Source organism: Nothobranchius furzeri, chromosome 5, assembly GCF_043380555.1.
Source record: "Nothobranchius furzeri strain GRZ-AD chromosome 5, NfurGRZ-RIMD1, whole genome shotgun sequence".
Lineage (NCBI taxonomy): Eukaryota > Metazoa > Chordata > Actinopteri > Cyprinodontiformes > Nothobranchiidae > Nothobranchius > Nothobranchius furzeri.
Window position 1 is genome coordinate 41,329,690 of NC_091745.1, and position 18,167 is coordinate 41,347,856.

Genomic DNA, 18,167 nt, shown 5'->3' on the forward strand with positions numbered 1-18,167 from the left:
ACGTCTGAGCTCCGTTTGTTTCCTTTGACGTCATAGGGATTTACAATGTCGATAGTAGACAATTTCTGAAAATGCAGATTTCTATTATGCGTTAGAAGTTTTTTTCCTTTAAGGGATGTGTTCGTCCTTGTACTTTTTATCGATCCTATAGAGCTCCGGACGTCACGTGACTCTCAGAGAGTAGACGCCATGTTGGCAGGCAACAAAGGTAAACAAAATGAACGGGATCGGCTTGGGTTTTACTTCGTCAGAGTTTACTTCACACTTTAAAACCAAATAAATCGTTTTATATAGAGCTCCGGACCCCACGTGACTCTCAGTTAGTGGAGGCCATTTTGGCATGCAAAAAAGGTAAACAAACACGGATGTAACCATGAACATGAACGGGATCCGCTTGGATTTTACTTCGTCGGAGTTTACTTCACACTTTAAAACAAGAAATCGTTTTATATAGTCAGAAATTAAATAGACTAAACATCTCCGACCCTTACCGTGCCCCTGGGATACTTTTTAAAAACGCCAGAAGTCGTAGCGGACTTCTTACCGGCACAACACCGGACCTGGCCGGGGAAACCCCTTGGGATTCCCCCGGCCGGAGGAGCTGGGGAGAAGGTCTGGGACTCTCAACTCTACTGCCCGCTCCGACGCCAGAAGCTGTCGGAGCGGACAGGCACAGCACCGGACCTGACCGGGGAACCCCTTGGGATTTACCCGGAGGAGCTTGCTCCGGCGGCTGGGGAGAGGGAAGTCACGCTACTGCCCCAGCAACCCGACTCCGGATACGCGGATGAAAATGGATGGATGGACGGACAAATAACAGATTTACATGTAAGTAGTCTCGGTGACACAGATAATAGCAATCCAAAGTGCTTTTTATGTGTGATCTGATCAACCATTGCTTAACTCATTCACTGCCAGCCGTTTTCTGATCACTAAAGCCCCTCACTGCCAGCGATTTTCAGTATTTTTACTGTTTTTTGAAGAGTCACAGAATATTTTGCTCTATGACTATGCAAACACCAAAACTACCAAATGAAAGAGTTAACTCTCTTCTTTCATCAGGAGAAAACGGCTCGTTTTAACCCTTTTCCGTTCTTTCACAATTTGCTGTAGAACACAGGTGGGTTTCACCAGAAATGCCTGTTTCTGAACCAAAAACGGAGAAAACAGGCTTTTTGTGTCAAGAGAGATGTAACGCAGTAAACTGTCTTTGACACTAATATACTTTGCTTTTTTTACACCTCAGACACCCCAAAAGCAGTTACCTTGTGTAAAAATAGTAAAACCAAACTATAAAATGGTTTTTGACAAGAAATTTGATGTTTATTCACAAATGTATAACAATAAATAATCATTTTTGTCAAAGGTAACAATTTCATTTGCAGGCATGCAATCTTACAGAAAGTGCTGTTGTAGTTATACCCGTGTGTGTGTGTGTGTGTGTGTGTGTGTGTGTGTGTGTGTGTGTGTGTGTGTGTGTGTGTGTGTGTGTGTGTGTGTGTGTGTGTGTGTGTGTGTGTGCACGCTTCTACCCCTGCACAGAGACAGAGTATCTCACTGTGGTGTGGTAATCTATATAACACTGTCCTGCGTGCAAGGGGACACAACAGACTTTGCACATCATTTTCGTCTCTCTGCGAGTTCCTCTGCGTATGCAGACCCTACATCTTTTTGTTGGTCTCAACTTCTTACTGGTGGGTTTCAGGTAACAGAGTTTGTGTCTGCCAAGGTCTCCATCTAGCCTGCTCTCTGGGTCAGTGTTATAGGGTGCCCTCAGAGTATGTTTGACATCCTCCAAGTCCCCATCCTCAACACCTGCTCCTTCCTCTTCCTCTACCTGTTCCCCCACCTCACTCCCTTTCCGCTCGTGTACCTTCAAGGTCCAGGACTTCACTACACTACGAATGAACTTCAAAAGTGTGTTACATCCCCCTGGGTTTCTGGCTCGGTACAGGATATAGGCGTTAAACATGCACATTTGGAACAGATAGGCAACAAACTTCTTGGACCAGTTCAGCGACCTGCGGATGAAGGGGTAGTAGGAAATGTTTTGGTCCAACTTATCCACTCCATTCATGTGAGAGTTGTATGCAACAACACACTCTGGCTTGAACTGAGCAACCTTGTCTTTGTGCCCCTTCTGCCACACATCAACTTTCTGCATCCCATCTTGGTGGCAGGTTGTCACCATCTTCACTAATCGTTTGTCCTGCCATGCTACTACCATGACTTTGTCATTGTGCCGCACAACTTTGTCCCCAATCCCTAGATCGGTTTTTACCAAATCCCTGATGACCTGAGGCTCCCCCCTATTCTTCCTCAGTGTTCCACAGACATTGGTCTGTGCTTCCAGTAAGCGCTCACACAATGCTACAGAATTGTAGAAGTTATCCATATACAGTGTATAGCCATGACCTGAAAGGCGATCAAGAAGAGAAAATACGGTGTCTGGCAAACTACTACCTTCCCCAAAATAAGGCCTCATGTTGAAACAATAACCTGTGGCAGAGTCACACAATATGTAGGACTTGATTCCATATTTCACAGGCTTTTGTGGGTTGTACACCCTGAAAGATAAGCGCCCTCGCCACAGCATCATACCCTCATCAATGCAAATGTTTTTGTCTGGCTGATACATCTGCTTGAATTTTTCCACAATGTAATCTAACACTGGGCGGACTTTGTACATTTTGTCATTCACATCCAGATTTGCATTGTCATTGTAATGCAGAAACTTCCATATAATCTGAAACCTGTTCCTTGACATGGTTTTGCTGAAATAAGGTGTGGCATCCACCTCATCCACACTCCAGTACATTTCAGTGCTTGGTTTTTTGACATAGCCAGTCAGGAAAGTTAGTCCAAAGAAAGTTTTCAGTTCTGAGACTGACACTGGCTTCCAAGCATTACCTCTGCTATGTTGTGGTAGGTCAGGGTGTGCTTGAAAATACTGACTTGCATACAGATTTGTTTGATGCACAACATGATCAAGCAGCTCATCAGTCAGGAAGAGCTCCAGGAACTTAGCTGGCACATGACAGTCTAGGTCTGCAGCAGCATCTTTGGGTCCAGAGGTTGCAGTGAAAGGCATCTTGTTGGGTTGCCAGCCAGCCTCATCCCAGTCCAAATCCTGCCCTCGACTCCTGCTTGATGCACGACCTGTAATCATAATCACACACACACACACACACACACACACACACACACACACACACACACACACACACACACACACACACACACACACACACACACACATTATTTATTTATTTGTTTGTTTTTATATGTATTTATTTGTTTGTTTGCCTCTCTAACCTCTTTTCTTTGCAGTACTAGTTGTGGCAGGGGGAGCTTTTCTGAGTGCACGATCTGTAAATTGAAAATATCTTCAAATAATAATCAAAAATCAAACCATTTCCATTATAAATCTGTAAAGAAAGAAGCTGGAAACAAGTGTTGGGGAGACTGTGACATTCATGAAAGTAGGGGAGACGGGAAAGCGGGGAGAAAAGAATGACGCGATCACAACAAACAAATAACACAGCCGTTAGCTGTTAGCTAGCTGTTACGTTACCTTCTTCATTTTTTCTTTTATCGTCTGGTGAAGAATCTCTGCTGCTCCCGGTTGGTCCAGACGGCAACCATTCATCTGAAGAATCTGGGTCAGGTTCGCTAAAATGATCCGAGTCGGAACTGTCTGCTGAAATCGCTGTCTCTGGCTCAGATGAAACATGTTGCGGCGTATGCCTTTCGTCTCCGCTTGGCCCGGGTTGGTTGTCATCTTTTCTTTTGATAGGAACACGATGCAAAGTTTTGCTACCGCGAAACAGACTTTGTTGAAGTGTGAGCTGCATAAGATTATCCGCTTTGCGTCTCGCCTTAGGCATAGTGGCTTCCTAAAACCAGCTCCTATTTCATGGATCGGCTTCTTCCTGATCACGTGACACGTCACTGACGCACACACAGATGAAGATCATTTTTAGATGATTGGTGTTTACTGTCAGGGTGCGCGAGCTTGTTCCCTACCACCTCCCGTTAAAAAACGTAATTGACGACTAAAATCGTCATTGGCAGTGAACGGTTGTATTTAAAATGACGACTTTAGTCGTCAATGGCAGTGAATGAGTTAAAAATAAAATACAGCTTAGCCGGTTAATTGCTGTGATCATAAAACACGTAAACGGCAGCACGCAGAACTCACGAGGCAACGTTTTACGTGATGTTTACTTGCTGCTATGAGTAATAAGACAGAAAAAGCCACGCCAAAATAAGTTTAGGAAGCCCACTAAGAATCATAATAAAAGAATTTAAAATAAATACCATACACAGTTGAGGAAACGTTGGTTTAAGTACCTGATATGAAGTGGTCGCTGCATAAGCGAAAACCTTTACTCTCGGGATCCCACAGCTTCATTTTAACCCGGTCACTAGCGCGTTTTATTACAATGCTCCAACGTTTGCGGCGCTCCGGATCTTGGGGAATCCTGTAGATGACTCATTCCTTACGTTGTCCACGTCTGTTCTGCATCCTGGGGCACAACAGGAATCTACCATATTTCCCGTTTGATTGAGTTTTCTGACAATAGTAAATAGTCCAGCTGCCGGCTTCTGCATGCCAATATGGCGCCGTTTCGATTTGAACTGTTGCATGCCGGGAGAAGTGACGTCAACTCCCGGAGCTCTATAGTCAGCAATTAAATAGACTAAACATCTCCGACCCTTATCGTGCCCCTGGGATTCTTTTTAAAAATGCCAGAAGCTGTCGGAGCGGACTTCTTACCAGACCTGGCTGGGGAACCCCTTGGGAGGAGCTGGCCCAAGTGGCTGGGGAGAGGGAAGTCTGGACCTCTCGACTTAGGCTACTCGACTTAGGCTACTGCCCCTTCTTCCCGACTCCGGATAAGCGGATGAAAATGGATGGATGGATGGACAAATAACATAGATTTACACGTAAGTAGTTGAAATAGAGTGCTGTGCTGTTTGAATGTATAAACTGAACGCCGAGAGAAATCACTAGTCTGATTTTTTCCCGTGAATAAAATAAATATGTCAGGCAGGAGCGTCTCAGGATCTGTCTGAGATCTGTCTCGGTGAGACAGATAATAGCAATCCAAAGTGCTTTTTATGTGTGATCTGACAATTGATCAACCATTGCTTAAAAATGAAATACAGCTTAGCCGGTTAATTGCTGTAATCATAAAACACGTAAACGGCAGCACGCAGAACTCACGAGGCAACGTTTTACGTGATGTTTACTTGCTGCTGTGAGTAATAAGACAGAAAAAGCCACGCCAAAATAAGTTTAGGAAGCCCACTAAGAATCGTAATAAACGCGTTTAAAATAAATACCAAACACAGTTGAGGAAACATTGGCTTAAGTATCTGATATGAAGTTGTCGCTGCATAAGCGAAAACCTTTACTCTCGGGATCCCACAGCTTCATTTTAGCCCGGTCACTAGTGCGTTTTATTACAATGATCCAACGTTTGCGGCGCTCCAGATCTTGGGGAATCCTGTAGATGGCTCATTCCTTATGTCGTCCATGTCTGTTCTGCATTCTGGGGCACAACAGGAATCTACTATATTTCCCGTTTGATTGAGTTTTCTGACAATAACAAATAGTCCAGCTGTGGGCTTCTGCCTGCCAATATGGTGCCGTTTCGATTTGAACTGTTGCATGCCGGGAGAAGTGACGTCAACTCCCGGAGCTCTATTGACTCTTCTTCTGCTTCAACTTCAGCTGCGGTTTCCCCTAGCAACACCAGTCGTACACCTAAAATCTCAACCAGTGTCTGTTTATTATACCGTAATATTGTTTTTGGATGGTAAAATTTGCAGGGGACAAAAGTTGACTTTGGAAAAAGTGGGGGGACATGTCCCCCCCCTGTCCCCCCAAAAACTACATCCATGGAAGGGCATATAGGAAAAGGAGGACTCACACTACAGCAATGCAAAGTGGGTAGCCTCTCTAAATAAAGACCACGGCAACATCCCTGAGTAGAACGCAGTCTCCATCCCTGTAGCAGACATCCAAGAAAGAGTCTCAGGTATGAAAAACTGAACAGCACCAGGGCCTGACACAATGGTAAATGGGCTCTATTTGTATCGCTCCTTCTTAGGGTTCTACAACCTCCCACGGTGCTTCACAACACAATCAGTCATTCACCCATTCACACACACATTCACATGCTAGTTTGGATAAGCCACAATGTAGCCACAGCTGCCCTGGGGCGTACTGACAGAGGCAAGGCTGTCGAGCACTGGCACCACCGGTCGCTTTCACCACCAGCAGGCAAGGAGGGTTAAGTGTCTTGCCAAGGACAGCAGCTGATCCACACTTACTGGCTTAAGAAGCTCACTGCACTCATCTAGCAACACAAATGAACTAGCTGCTTAATGATGGGACTCACTCTAAATGGCTAACTGAAGGGTGCACAATCCTAATCCTGAAGGACCCCTCCAAGGTACAGTCCCATCCAACTATTGACCAGTAGCCTGTCTCTCCACAACATGGTAGCTCATGTCAGGCATCATAGTGACTAAGATAAGTAGGCACATGGAACAATACATGTGCCAAGAGCGAGCGAGACATTGACTCACTAGTCCACAACACCAGGATCTACAGCATTGATATAGAAATGTAATTTGGACTTCAGAAGTGTGGTCGGATGGTGACAAAAGCCGTTTTTCCAAAACAATGCTGTCAATTTGCTGCACAGTGCCATGGCGCCATCAGGGAGCCTTAAAGTGTGTCCGAATCCACAGGTAGGATGCTTATGAGTACAGGTCCTCGCCGGTCTAGCAAGGACCCGGCCTTGCTAGACCGCTAAGACCGGAACCCAGCGGCTCTGAATTCGGACAGTCTAGCCTTCACCTCTACGGTGGCCCATAGGTCCTGTCACAGCCGTGGCGGCAGCTACACACAAAGGGAAAATGCTAAAGCTAGTGAAAATCGAGCAGGAATATTAAGGAGCTACAGCAGCTTCACGTCCATCAGCAGCATTTGTTGACAACTGTTTTCAGGTAGAGTAACTTATTTTATTCTAGAAGCTTTCAGGACTTACATGTTAACTTTCGATGGTTTCATGTATGTTTTAAGCTACAGAACAAACTTGTTAAACATACACAACACATTACTACTGAGTATTATCATGTGGGTAATTGATATAAACCAAATGCATTATAAATGTTGAATGCAGTAGGATGTTTTCTGATGTAAATTGGACCTTAGAATTTCTTATTTTGCATCAAATGAGGGTAAAACATTTTAAAAAACAGGCTTTAATAAAATAGCATTGAACTGTTTTCAATGTGCATTTGTTTATTCAACTTAAGCCTAATAAAGATTAGATCTGTCTTAAAAATGTAAATTCTCTGTAGTTTTTATTTAACTATTTCCTGCTGCTTTTCTTTAAACAGAACAGAACCAGTGTTCTGCAGGTTATAGGTTTCTTTTACATTTTTGAATAAAAAAACTCTTTTTTTAATCTATTACAGGTCAGCATGCACTGTGCTGCACATCTGCCTCTGTGCTGGTGAAGTTGTGGGTCTGGAGGATGAGCCTGAGGAAGATGTGTGTGGAGGAGGTCAGTGGTGCTCTGTCCTGCAGGAGGTACCAGCAGACCACCACTACTGTTAACAGGCAAGTCATAGGACTTGCAAGTGTAGGAACCTCTATTAAAAACAACACTGTGGTTTTATTTGCTGAAGAGTCACAATTGTTATACCAGTGGATCCATAAACCATCTCCTCATTTCATATTTCTGAATATGTCTTAGAGATGTAACAGCCGTCGTCTGAGCCAGCCCAGCAGTAGATGGACGATGGAGTGGACAGTGAGAGGAAGCGTCCCATTGCTCTCTCTGCAGACCGTCCTGTATGATGTTCCTCTGACCAGAAACGTCCAGCCACAGGTCTGCTCCAGCCCTCCATCCACGTCTGGATCCTCCTGCAGCAGATCCAGCTGCACTGATAAAGACTTCCTGCTCACTCAGTTTAAATAAATGATCCAGGAAGAGTCACTCAGATTAATCTTGCTTGAACCGTACATCAGTTGTACAGTTGTCTAGGTGGTGTCCTGAAAACAACATGGGCTACATTGATAATTGGAAAACTTTTTGGGGAAAACCTGGTCTGATGCGAAGAGACGGCATCCTTCCCTCTTTGGATGGAGCAGCTCTTCTTTCTAGGAACATAGCCAGTTTTATTTGTCCTCCATGACAACCCAGGGTCCAGACCACGAAGCAGAGTCATAGTTTAACACATCCCTCTGTAGCTTCTGTACTGTTACCCACCCACTACCCCATACAGACAGTGTCCTGCCCACGGCCAAAACCACACAGATTAAATATCAGGCTTAAGAAAGCAAATCATGGAAATCTCATAAATATGAGAACAAATTCAACTGAACAGAAAACTAGAAAAATTAAATGTGGGTTGTTGAAAATTAGGTCAATTTTTTCTAAGACTTCGTTAGTTAATGACTTGATTTGTGATAATCAGATTTCTTTGCTCTCTCTCTCACAGAATACTGGCTGCAGCAAGAGGACTATGCTAGTTTAAATGAGTCGACTCCTTCTAATTATTTAAATCAACATATTTCTCCAAATACAGGGTGAGGAGGAGGAGTAGCAACCATTTTTCATTCAGACCTATTAATCAATCCCTTACCAATTAATCGCTACAGTTCATTTGAACATCTTATTCTTAGTTTTCCTAATCTAGATTGCAAAACTGTAAAACTTTAGGTTACTGTCGTAACCCCGGTTCTCTGAGTAGCATGAGTGAGTGTCTCACTATGGGCAACGCCTAGGCGTGACCTCATCAGAAGCTCTGCCAGCCCTGATTGGCTGGAACAAATCTGTCAGCGTATATGAGGCGGGAACCCCACCCATATATTGGGCCGGCTCCTCACTGACAGTATTCTAAAATGACCACCTCTTCCTCGCTACGAAATAGCAAGGAGGGCGGTATGGTGAGACACTCTCTCATGCTACTGAGAGAACCGGGGTTACGACAGTAACCTAAAGTTCTCTTTCAAAGCATTAATTTCGTGTCTCACTATGGGAAAATACTGACTCCCGGATTGCAAGGCAGAACATGATCCATAGACTGTCATCCCAAATATCATATCATGTGCACAGCTCAGATAGTGGGAGCCATACCCAGCACCGAGTGACCTGGTGACGGTGTTGTGCCCCTGGCGGTAAGACGTTTCCTGTTTCCTGTTTTCAGTGTTGCACTACGTATAGCTGTTAGGTGTTTGTGGCTTGCTAAAGCTGATTTATTTTCAGTGCTGCCTTTGACACAGTTGATCACAATGTTCTTTTAGAAAGGCTTGAGCATGTAGGGATCAAAGGAACAGCTTTAGGCTGGTTTAAATCCTACCTGTCTGATAGATTTCATTTTGTAAATGTACATGACAAATCTTCTTCATGCTCCAGGGTTACTTGTGGAGTACCACAGGGTTCAGTGCTTAGACCAATTCTTTTTACTATATATATGCTCCCAGTTGGTAAAATCATTAGACAGCATGGGATAAACTTCCACTGTTATGCTGACGATACTCAGTTATATTTATCAATTAACCCTGATGAACCAATCGGTTGGGTAGATTACAGGCTTGTCTTGAGGACATAAAACATTGGATGACTCTAAACTTTTTGCTTTTAAATCACGACAAGACGGAAGTTCTCATCTTTGGACCAGAAATCCAGAAAATGAAATTGCTTAGTCAATCACCTGACCTGACTGGGATTACATTAATCTCCGAGAACAAAGTAAGGAACCCTGTTGTTATCTTCGACCAGGACATGTCATTCAAATTAGGGGTGCTCCGATTGATCGGCCACAGATAATTATCGGCAGATTTTCCTGCAAAAGTGTGTGATCTGTGATCGTCGATCACTGCCTTTCATTTCCGATTTGGCACTGGCGCTTACTCTTCCCGGCCGGTAGTTCACCCTTCCACTTCCCCCCGCTTAGTGCGCATGCGCGTGGCGGCAAACCCGCAAAGACAAACATGTCTGCCGTGTGGAACTTCTTTACGGTGTGCGAGAGTGATATTAAGTTTGCGTCTTGCAACACTTGCAACGAAAACATACCCCGCGGAGGAAGCACTTCAAAAAAATTCAACACAACGAATTTGATCCGACATTTAAAGTCTAAACACTTGGCGGAGCATGGTGAGATTTTGAGGCTCACCGCAGACAATGAAAAGAAGCCTGCCACAGTCAGACGGCAGCGAACGCAGCCGGCGCTTGGAAACACTCGCCCATATGAGTGTGACAGTCAAAAGGCTAAGCAAATTACCCATAAAATCATCGAGTTTATTGGACTAGACGACCAGCCTTTTTCAGTTGTGGAAGACGCCCGATTCCGCCGACTACTAACCCACTTGGAACCCAGCTACATGCTACTGGGACGTAAATATTTCTCCAACGTAGCCCTTCCAGAGCTCCACCAGACAGTGTATTCTTTCATTGAGGGACTCCTTAAAGAAAGCGTCTCATCCTCTGTGAGTTTCACAAGTGACATTTGGAGCTCAGATGTCAGTCCTGTGTCAACGCTGAGTTTAACAGCTCACTGGATAGATGCAGGCTTTCAACTTCAAAGAGCTGTTCTGCATGCCCAGGAGTTTTCCGGTTCCCATACTGCCCTAGCTTTAGCAGCTGCATTTGAACAAATGTTTCAAACATGGCATATTCCAAAAGATAGGGTACATGTGATACTAAGAGACAATGCCAGAAACATGACGAAAGCTATGGCAGATGCTGGGTTACCAAGTTTGGGGTGTATGGCACACACCCTGCAGTTGGCCATCCATGATGCTGTGCTGTCACAGCCCAGCATAAGTGACATTGTTGCCAAAGGGAGACGCATTGTGGGACACTTCAGGCACTCTCCTTTAGCATATGCAAGACTTCAGAGTGAACAAAAACAACTGGGACAGCTCACCAAAAGACTGCAGCAAGATGTCAGCACGAGGTGGAACAGCACCTATTATACGCTCCGCAGCCTCTTGGAGCAAAAACGAGCTTTGGGCGTTTATGCTGCTGACTTTGAGCTACCTGCTACCTTTACATCTTCCCAGTGGGACCTGACTGAAAACACAACACTACTCCTGGAACCCTTTGAAGAGCTGACTAAAGAAATATGCTCATCAACTGCATCTGCTGCTGATGTCATACCCTCTGTGCTGGTTTTAAAGCGCCTACTTGCCAAAGATGCTGCAGCAGATCATGGTGTGAAGACAACTAAGGCCACTTTGCTGGAAGCTGTCTCCAAAAGATTTGCTGACATCGAAAAGGAGCCTCTCTACAGTTTGGCCACCATCATAGATCCAAGGTGAGAAAATTATAAAATAAATAATGCAGAAATGTAAGCATTTACTTATCCATAGTTAATTATTTTGTTTTCAAGTTCCCAGAAACTACAAGTTTAATAAGAAATGAATGTGATGTCTCCCCATCCCTATTCTAGGTACAAAGACAAATTCTACCCTGAAGACGCAGTCAAGATCGAGACACACAGACAGCTTCTTCGTCTGATCACAAAGGCCTCTCAGAGGGACCCAAACCAAGAAGCTGAAGCCAGCAACACAGGACCACCAGCAGAGAAAGTGCCACGACCAGGATCCTTTTCTTCCATGTTTGGTGAAATCCTGGCAGAAGAAACCCCACGGCAGGCTCACACTGACACTCCAGGAGGACCAGCACCATCAGAGATGATTGTCTATCTCTCAGAGCCACCCATCCCTCGGAGTGCATCACCTTTGGCATTCTGGAAAACTAATAAGGAGAGATTTCCAGACCTTGCTAAAGTAGCTCGAGCCTACCTGTCTGCACCCTGCACAAGTGTAGAGAGTGAGCGATTATTCAGTGCTGCATCCAACATTGTAGGTGAACACAGGAATAGACTCATGACTGAAAAAGCAGAGATGCTCCTCTTTATTAAAAAGAATCTTCCCATGATGCTTCTCAACAAGTCAAACAAGTCATAAATATTTAGAGTACACAAATGCTGTTTAACACGTTTCCCTGTTTAAAGCAATTGCACTTTAAGTTGTGCCAGTTTTCCGTTTCAAGGTCTTTAGGACCATATGTATGTTGTTCGAGTGACAAATGGGCTATTTTATTTACCTTGTGAAACAGTCATATTTATTTTATACTTTATAAGAAAGTGACAAATGTGCTATTTTTTTTACCGGTACCTTGAGAAACAGAGTCATATTTATTTTATACATTAGAAGTGACAAATGGGCTATTTTATTAACCTTGAGAAACAGAGTCATGTTTATTTTATACATTATAAGAATGGTGAGCACTTTCATTTTTGGTATAACAATAAACAGAGTTTGATAATTCATGGCCTCAGGTATTTTTGATTTTGTAAGTTATAGTTAATATGAATACATGCTCCATTTGAATCTGAATGTATCCTTGGTTACTTAATTTGATTTAGGCGGTGATGTGAGATATTGATTTTTTTTCACTATTTGTAGCCTAAAGAGAGCCTTAATGTTTTCAATTTCTTCTAATTGTTACTGATATTACATAATTTGAAGTGAAGTAAAACCATGTTTTTTCTGAATTAACATGTAACACATGCATTAGAACTCACCATAGCTAAATGAACAATTTACAGCCAATCTATGTAATTGGTATCTGTAATCGGCTGATGGGCCTCTTGGCTAATCGGTATTGTGATCGGCAGATTAAAACCTGATCGGAGCATCCCTAATTCAAATCCCAAGTAACCAGGTTTGTAGGATTTCCTTTTTCCACCTTCGGAATATTGCTAAGATTAGAAGCATCCTTTCCAGGAGTGATACTGAAAAACTAGTTCATGCATTTATTACATCAAGACTGGATTACTGTAATTCATTACTCTCAGGAAGTCCACAGAATGTAGTTAAAAGTCTTCAGCTTGTCCAAAATGCTGCAGCTAGAGTTCTGATGAGAATTAAAAAGAGAGATCATATCTCTCCTGTCTTAGCTTCCCTACATTGGCTACCTGTTAAATTCAGAATAGATTTTAAGATCCTTCTTCTCACATATAAAGCTCTTAATAATCAAGCTCCATCGTACATCAGTGATCTGATTGTTCCATATGTTCCTAACCGAGCACTGCGCTCTCAGACTGCAGGTCTACTGGTGGTTCCCAGATGATCTAAAAATAGGATGAGAGGCAGATATTTTAGTTATCAGGCTCCTCTCCTGTGGAACCAGCTCCCAGCTTTAGTCCATGAGGCAGACACCTTGTCTACTTTTAAGAATAGGCTCAAAACATTTTTATTTGATAGGGCCTATGGTTAAAATCTGATGTTAGCCTAGATCTGGACAAGTGGGGGAGTAGAGGGAGGTGGAGTGTACAGTCGGTAAAGACAGCTCTCCCTTGCCCTGCCTCCAACATGCCTCCATCTAAAAAGGCTAGGTTATCCAGTTATCTCTGTAGTTATGCTGCTATAGGCTTAGACTGCTGGAGGACACACTGACCACTTTTCACACTCTACTACTTTCTTCTACAATCTGCTCTTTAACTGTATTATTTTCTGCAATTTCAGCTGTTATCTTTATTTTCTCTCTAAGTGTTTTTCTCCCCAGAAGAAGCCACAATGATGTTCTGTAGAGCTGTGGTGGCCTCATGGAGGGGGCCATCGACTAGCACACTGCTGCTAACCACTTAAACATTCTCCCTCTTTTGCTTTCCTTGACGTTGGATGTGCTACTACTAGTTTACCCATTTAATTATAGATTCACTAGGATAAATACAATAAAGTTTATCTCTCACCAAATAGAATATTTACTAAGAAATCACAATGTATCCGTAGAAACATTACTTGGTACATATGTTGTGTGTGTGGATGTGTGTGTGTGTGTGTGTGGGTGGGTGGGTGGGTGGGCTGGTGTTGGTGTATGCATGAGTCTGCTCTGTCTTCTCCATCCCCAGTGAGTTGTGGTGGATGGCTGCTTATACAGGTCCTTCAAAAAAATTAGCATATTGTGATAAAGTTCATTCTTTTCTGTAATGCACTGATAAACATTAGACTTTCATATATATTAGATTCATTACACACAACTGAAGTAGTTCAAGCCTTTTATTGTTTCTAATATTGATGATTTTGGCATACAGCTCATGAAAACCCAAAATTCCTATCTCAAAAAATTAGCATATCATGAAAATGTTCTCTAAACGAGCTATTAACCTAATCATCTGAATCAACTAATTAACTCTAAACACCTGCAAAAGATTCCTGAGGCTTTTAAAAACTCCCAGCCTGGTTCATTACTCAAAACCGCAATCATGGGTAAGACTGCCGACCTGACTGCTGTCCAGAAGGCCATCATTGACACCCTCAAGCAAGAGGGTAAGACACAGAAAGAACTTTCTGAACGAATAGGCTGTTCCCAGAGTGCTGTATCAAGGCACCTCAGTGGGAAGTCTGTGGGAAGGAAAAAGTGTGGCAGAAAACGCTGCACAACCAGAAGAGGTGACCCGACCCTGAGGAAGATAGTGGAGAAGGACCGATTCCAGACCTTGGGGGACCTGCGGAAGCAGTGGACTGAGTCTGGAGTAGAAGCATCCAGAGCCACCGTGTACAGGTGTGTGCAGGAAATGGGCTACAGGTGCCGCATTCCCCAGGTCAAGCCACTTTTGAACCAGAAACAGCGGCAGAAGTGCCTGACCTGGGCTACAGAGAAGCAGCACTGGACTGTTGCTCAGTGGTCCAAAGTGCTTTTTTAGGATGAAAGCAAATTTTGCATGTCATTCAGAAATCAAGGTGCCAGAGTCTGGAGGAAGACTGGGCAGAGGGAAATGCCATGCTCAGTGCATGTCTCAGACAATGGTGAAAAGATTAGGAGGTGCTGGAAATATCATAATGGGAGGACAAACCCCTACATGGGATGTACCACCAACAGATAACTGAAGCTGAAATCAAGAAATCCTACCAATGGCTAGAAGTAGCTGGTCTGAAGGACAACAAAGAGGCATTTATCAGGGCTGCACAGGAACAGGCCCTGAAAACCAGAGCAACAGAGAAATACCAGGGCCTCAATTAGAGAAAGTCTGGAGGGTTATGACATCTGTGATGTTGGTGAACTTGGGGCAGTTACCCCCAAACTGGAGGAGTGGCTAAAGCAGATCCCACGAAAAAAAAAATCAGACATCTCAGTCCAGAAAAGTGCAGTTCACGGAACAGCTAAGACACTGCGCAGAACCCTCAAGCTCCCAGGCTTCTGGTAAAGGACCCAAGCTTGGAAGGATGAGACCACCCGTGAACCACCTGCCGATGCCCTTCAGTGCTGTGTCCATGTATAGATCCATGTGCCCGCTTATCTTAGTCGCTATGATGCCTGACAGGAGCTTACATGTTGTGGGGAAACGGGTAACTTGCCGATAGTTGGATGGGACTGTATTGAGGGGTCCTTCAGGATCAGGACTGTGCCCCTTTCAGTTAGCCATGCAGGGTGAGTCGCATTCTTTAGCAGCTGATTCATTTGTGTTACCAGGCGCTAATGGAGTGCGGTGAGCTTCTTAAGCCAGTAGATGTGGATCTTGTCAGGCCCTGGTGCTGTCCAGTTTTTCATACCTGACACTCTTTCTTGGATGTCATCCACAGGACACTGGGTTCTGCTCAGGGAGGTTGTGGTCTTCTCTTAGAGAAGAACAGCATTGCTGTTGTGTGATGCCTCTTTCTTCCAAATGCCTTTCCAATACTGTTCAGTCTCCAGCCTTGGTGGGTCTGCCCTGCAGTTATATTTCCACTATGCGTACACTTTAGCTGGTTGGGTCAAGAAGCGCTGGTTTATTCATTTGGCTTCACTTTCTCTCATGCATCTCTTTATCGCCAAAGCTTGGATCCTTGTTTGGCAGTTTCTAGTGCTTCAGGGCTCTTCGGTACCGTTTTTCTCATTGTGCCTTTCTGGAGCTCTGACAATTGGCTCAAATCTCTCCATGCTACCTTGATTTTGGCCTCCAACCTTCTTTTCCATGGTGCGTATTGTTTCTCATGGTTGCTCATGTTCTTATAGCCAAGAATATCAATGATCTCTGCTGTTGAAGTGTATATCAGCTCATTAGTTTCAGTGATGTTGGTTGTAGGAATAGTTCTCAATGCTGCATTTACATTTTCCATGATTTCTGATGATACTTCACTCAGCCGTTGCAGTTGGCGTCAAGGTTGCCTGGTGTTTATTTGTGCCATTATCCCATCTCTCAGGTCAGTTGCTGCCTTGTTCAGAGTTGTTTCACTTATTGGGGCTTTGTACCCAGTCTCTGGATGGGGAGTTGATGTTAACTCCCCTCTGACCTTGTGCCCTGGCTCCCCCTTGCCCTAGCATTTGTGTTCTATCTTGTCAATCTCAAATTGTGATAGCAGTTGCCATTTTTAAACATAGCATTTTATTAAATTGTACTAAATTCAACCTTTAAGTGTTGATTTGCAAAAAAAAAAAGAAGACGATATTTTAACTCATGGAGGCTGCAGTTCTGTTGTTGCATGAGCCATGGACGTAGTTTTGGGGGACACAGGGGGGACATACCCCCTCCCCCCCCCAACACACACACACTTTTTCCAAAGACAATTCTTTTCTTTTTTTTTCCACTGCCACCTGTGTACTTGACAGTTCTGCGTTCCTGACAATGCATAAAAGAGCCTCTAGCCTGTAGTTTAATTACATATTTTTTCTATGCTAACTGTAAAGATCCCTTCCCCCATCCTCATGCCGGCAGAAAGATCTCATCAGTCCTACAAACACTAAAATGTAACAACCAATTGTCATGAGCCGGGGTGAGTACTCGTCACATCATTCACCACCTTTGAGCTCTGATTACAGGAGAGGGAGCAACAGCTGTTTCTCATCAGCGGGCCGGCTATATAAGGAGGAGGAGGGCCAGATTACGACGCCGGATGATTGCCGTTCACTGGTAGTCGCTTGCCTCCGAGTTTTTCGCTCTGTTTGCTCTTTGATATTTGAACTTTGAATTTTTGGAATATTCGCTCATTAATGTTTGATACCTACCTCAGACTCCTGGATTTCTGGATTACGTGCTCTGCCCCTGGAAGGAAATCTCTGGTTCATTCCTGTATCTCCTCTGCCTGCCGACCCGCTCTCCACCTCGCTCACGCTCCCTCTCCGGATCAATATCCTCGCTCATTCTCCTACTCACCTTCATCTTGGACCGCTTCCTCATCTTGGATATCACCATGGCTCACTCCCCTCCTAACAACAACTTCACTTCCGCACAGTAAGTGAGCCTTCAAATCAAAGACTCCCGGAACTACAAACACCAGACTCACCTCTGTTTTCCTGTAGACGCCGGTTCCAGATTCTGCAACCCGCTGGATTTCAGTGCGCCCTTAGTTTTCCCGTTTAATAAATATCATTTTACCTTTTACTATCCAACTTGTCTCCGGTCTCTGATTCTGCATGTCTTGGGTTAAGCACATACCTCAGAACATAACACCAATAGCATTCAATAGAAGCTTTCCAATCTTAGCCAATAAATTTAACAAACTGTTCATGTCCAGGATGATAAATCTTGCAGAGGTGTCAATCAAGAGCATGTGTGACACGTATCCTTTTTTTTACATTACTGTCCTAAAAAATTGATCTTGATTTACAGAAAAATGGTAAAGAAGACAAAATCAAATCAGAATGCAAAGTGTTTCACATGTGTTGTTTAAGCTGCTGCGTCTACAACCAAACTCAGAACATAGTGAAAAGAATTATAAAAACAACCAAAAGGAAATTGCATGAACAATTTTTACAGCTAAATCAATGACAGAAACTGACAAATGTAGTGAAGTGTAGCGCCAATGCCCTATACACTGGCACTACCTGGTAGCTGTTGCGGGTGGTCTTTACGTGTGCTTTAAGAAATGCAGCTTGAGTTTATTTCCGATGTTTATTATTTTGTCTGGTTCCAAAAATGTCCATGATGATCCATTTACAGCAGTTAAAGTGGGTTTCAGTGCATGCGTTACTTGCCCCAGTGACAATCCGCAGAGTCCGTTACCCCAGCCACAGTCCTCGCCACACAGTAAAAAACTGTTTGTCCCATCCAGCCAACCCTGAGTCCAATCTGTGTTGGCTTAAGTAGGCTGGTGCTTCCACAAGCAATTAACCAATAATATTAGGCCAAGCCTCCTCTCAAGTGCACAA

The 18,167-nt window shown here is 43.8% G+C and overlaps 2 protein-coding genes across 2 annotated transcripts; one reads left to right on the forward strand and one right to left on the reverse strand.

The window, feature by feature from the left end:
* Window positions 1-1,528: 1,528 nt before the first annotated feature.
* Window positions 1,529-3,169, reverse strand: LOC129162064 (piggyBac transposable element-derived protein 4-like). Its single transcript, XM_070551921.1, has 2 exons — window positions 1,693-3,169; window positions 1,529-1,587 (listed from the first exon to the last, which is right to left on the reverse strand). Exons 1-2 carry the CDS (start codon window positions 3,167-3,169, stop codon window positions 1,529-1,531), a joined length of 1,536 nt encoding a protein of 511 aa, XP_070408022.1.
* A 23-nt stretch (window positions 3,170-3,192) lies between these two features.
* LOC129155784 (zinc finger BED domain-containing protein 4-like) lies at window positions 3,193-13,825 on the forward strand. The gene is made up of 2 exons (XM_054735523.2): window positions 3,193-11,346; window positions 11,482-13,825. The coding sequence occupies exons 1-2, from the start codon at window positions 10,022-10,024 to the stop codon at window positions 11,999-12,001; spliced, it is 1,845 nt and encodes a 614-aa protein (XP_054591498.2). The 5' UTR covers window positions 3,193-10,021; the 3' UTR covers window positions 12,002-13,825.
* Window positions 13,826-18,167: the final 4,342 nt, after the last annotated feature.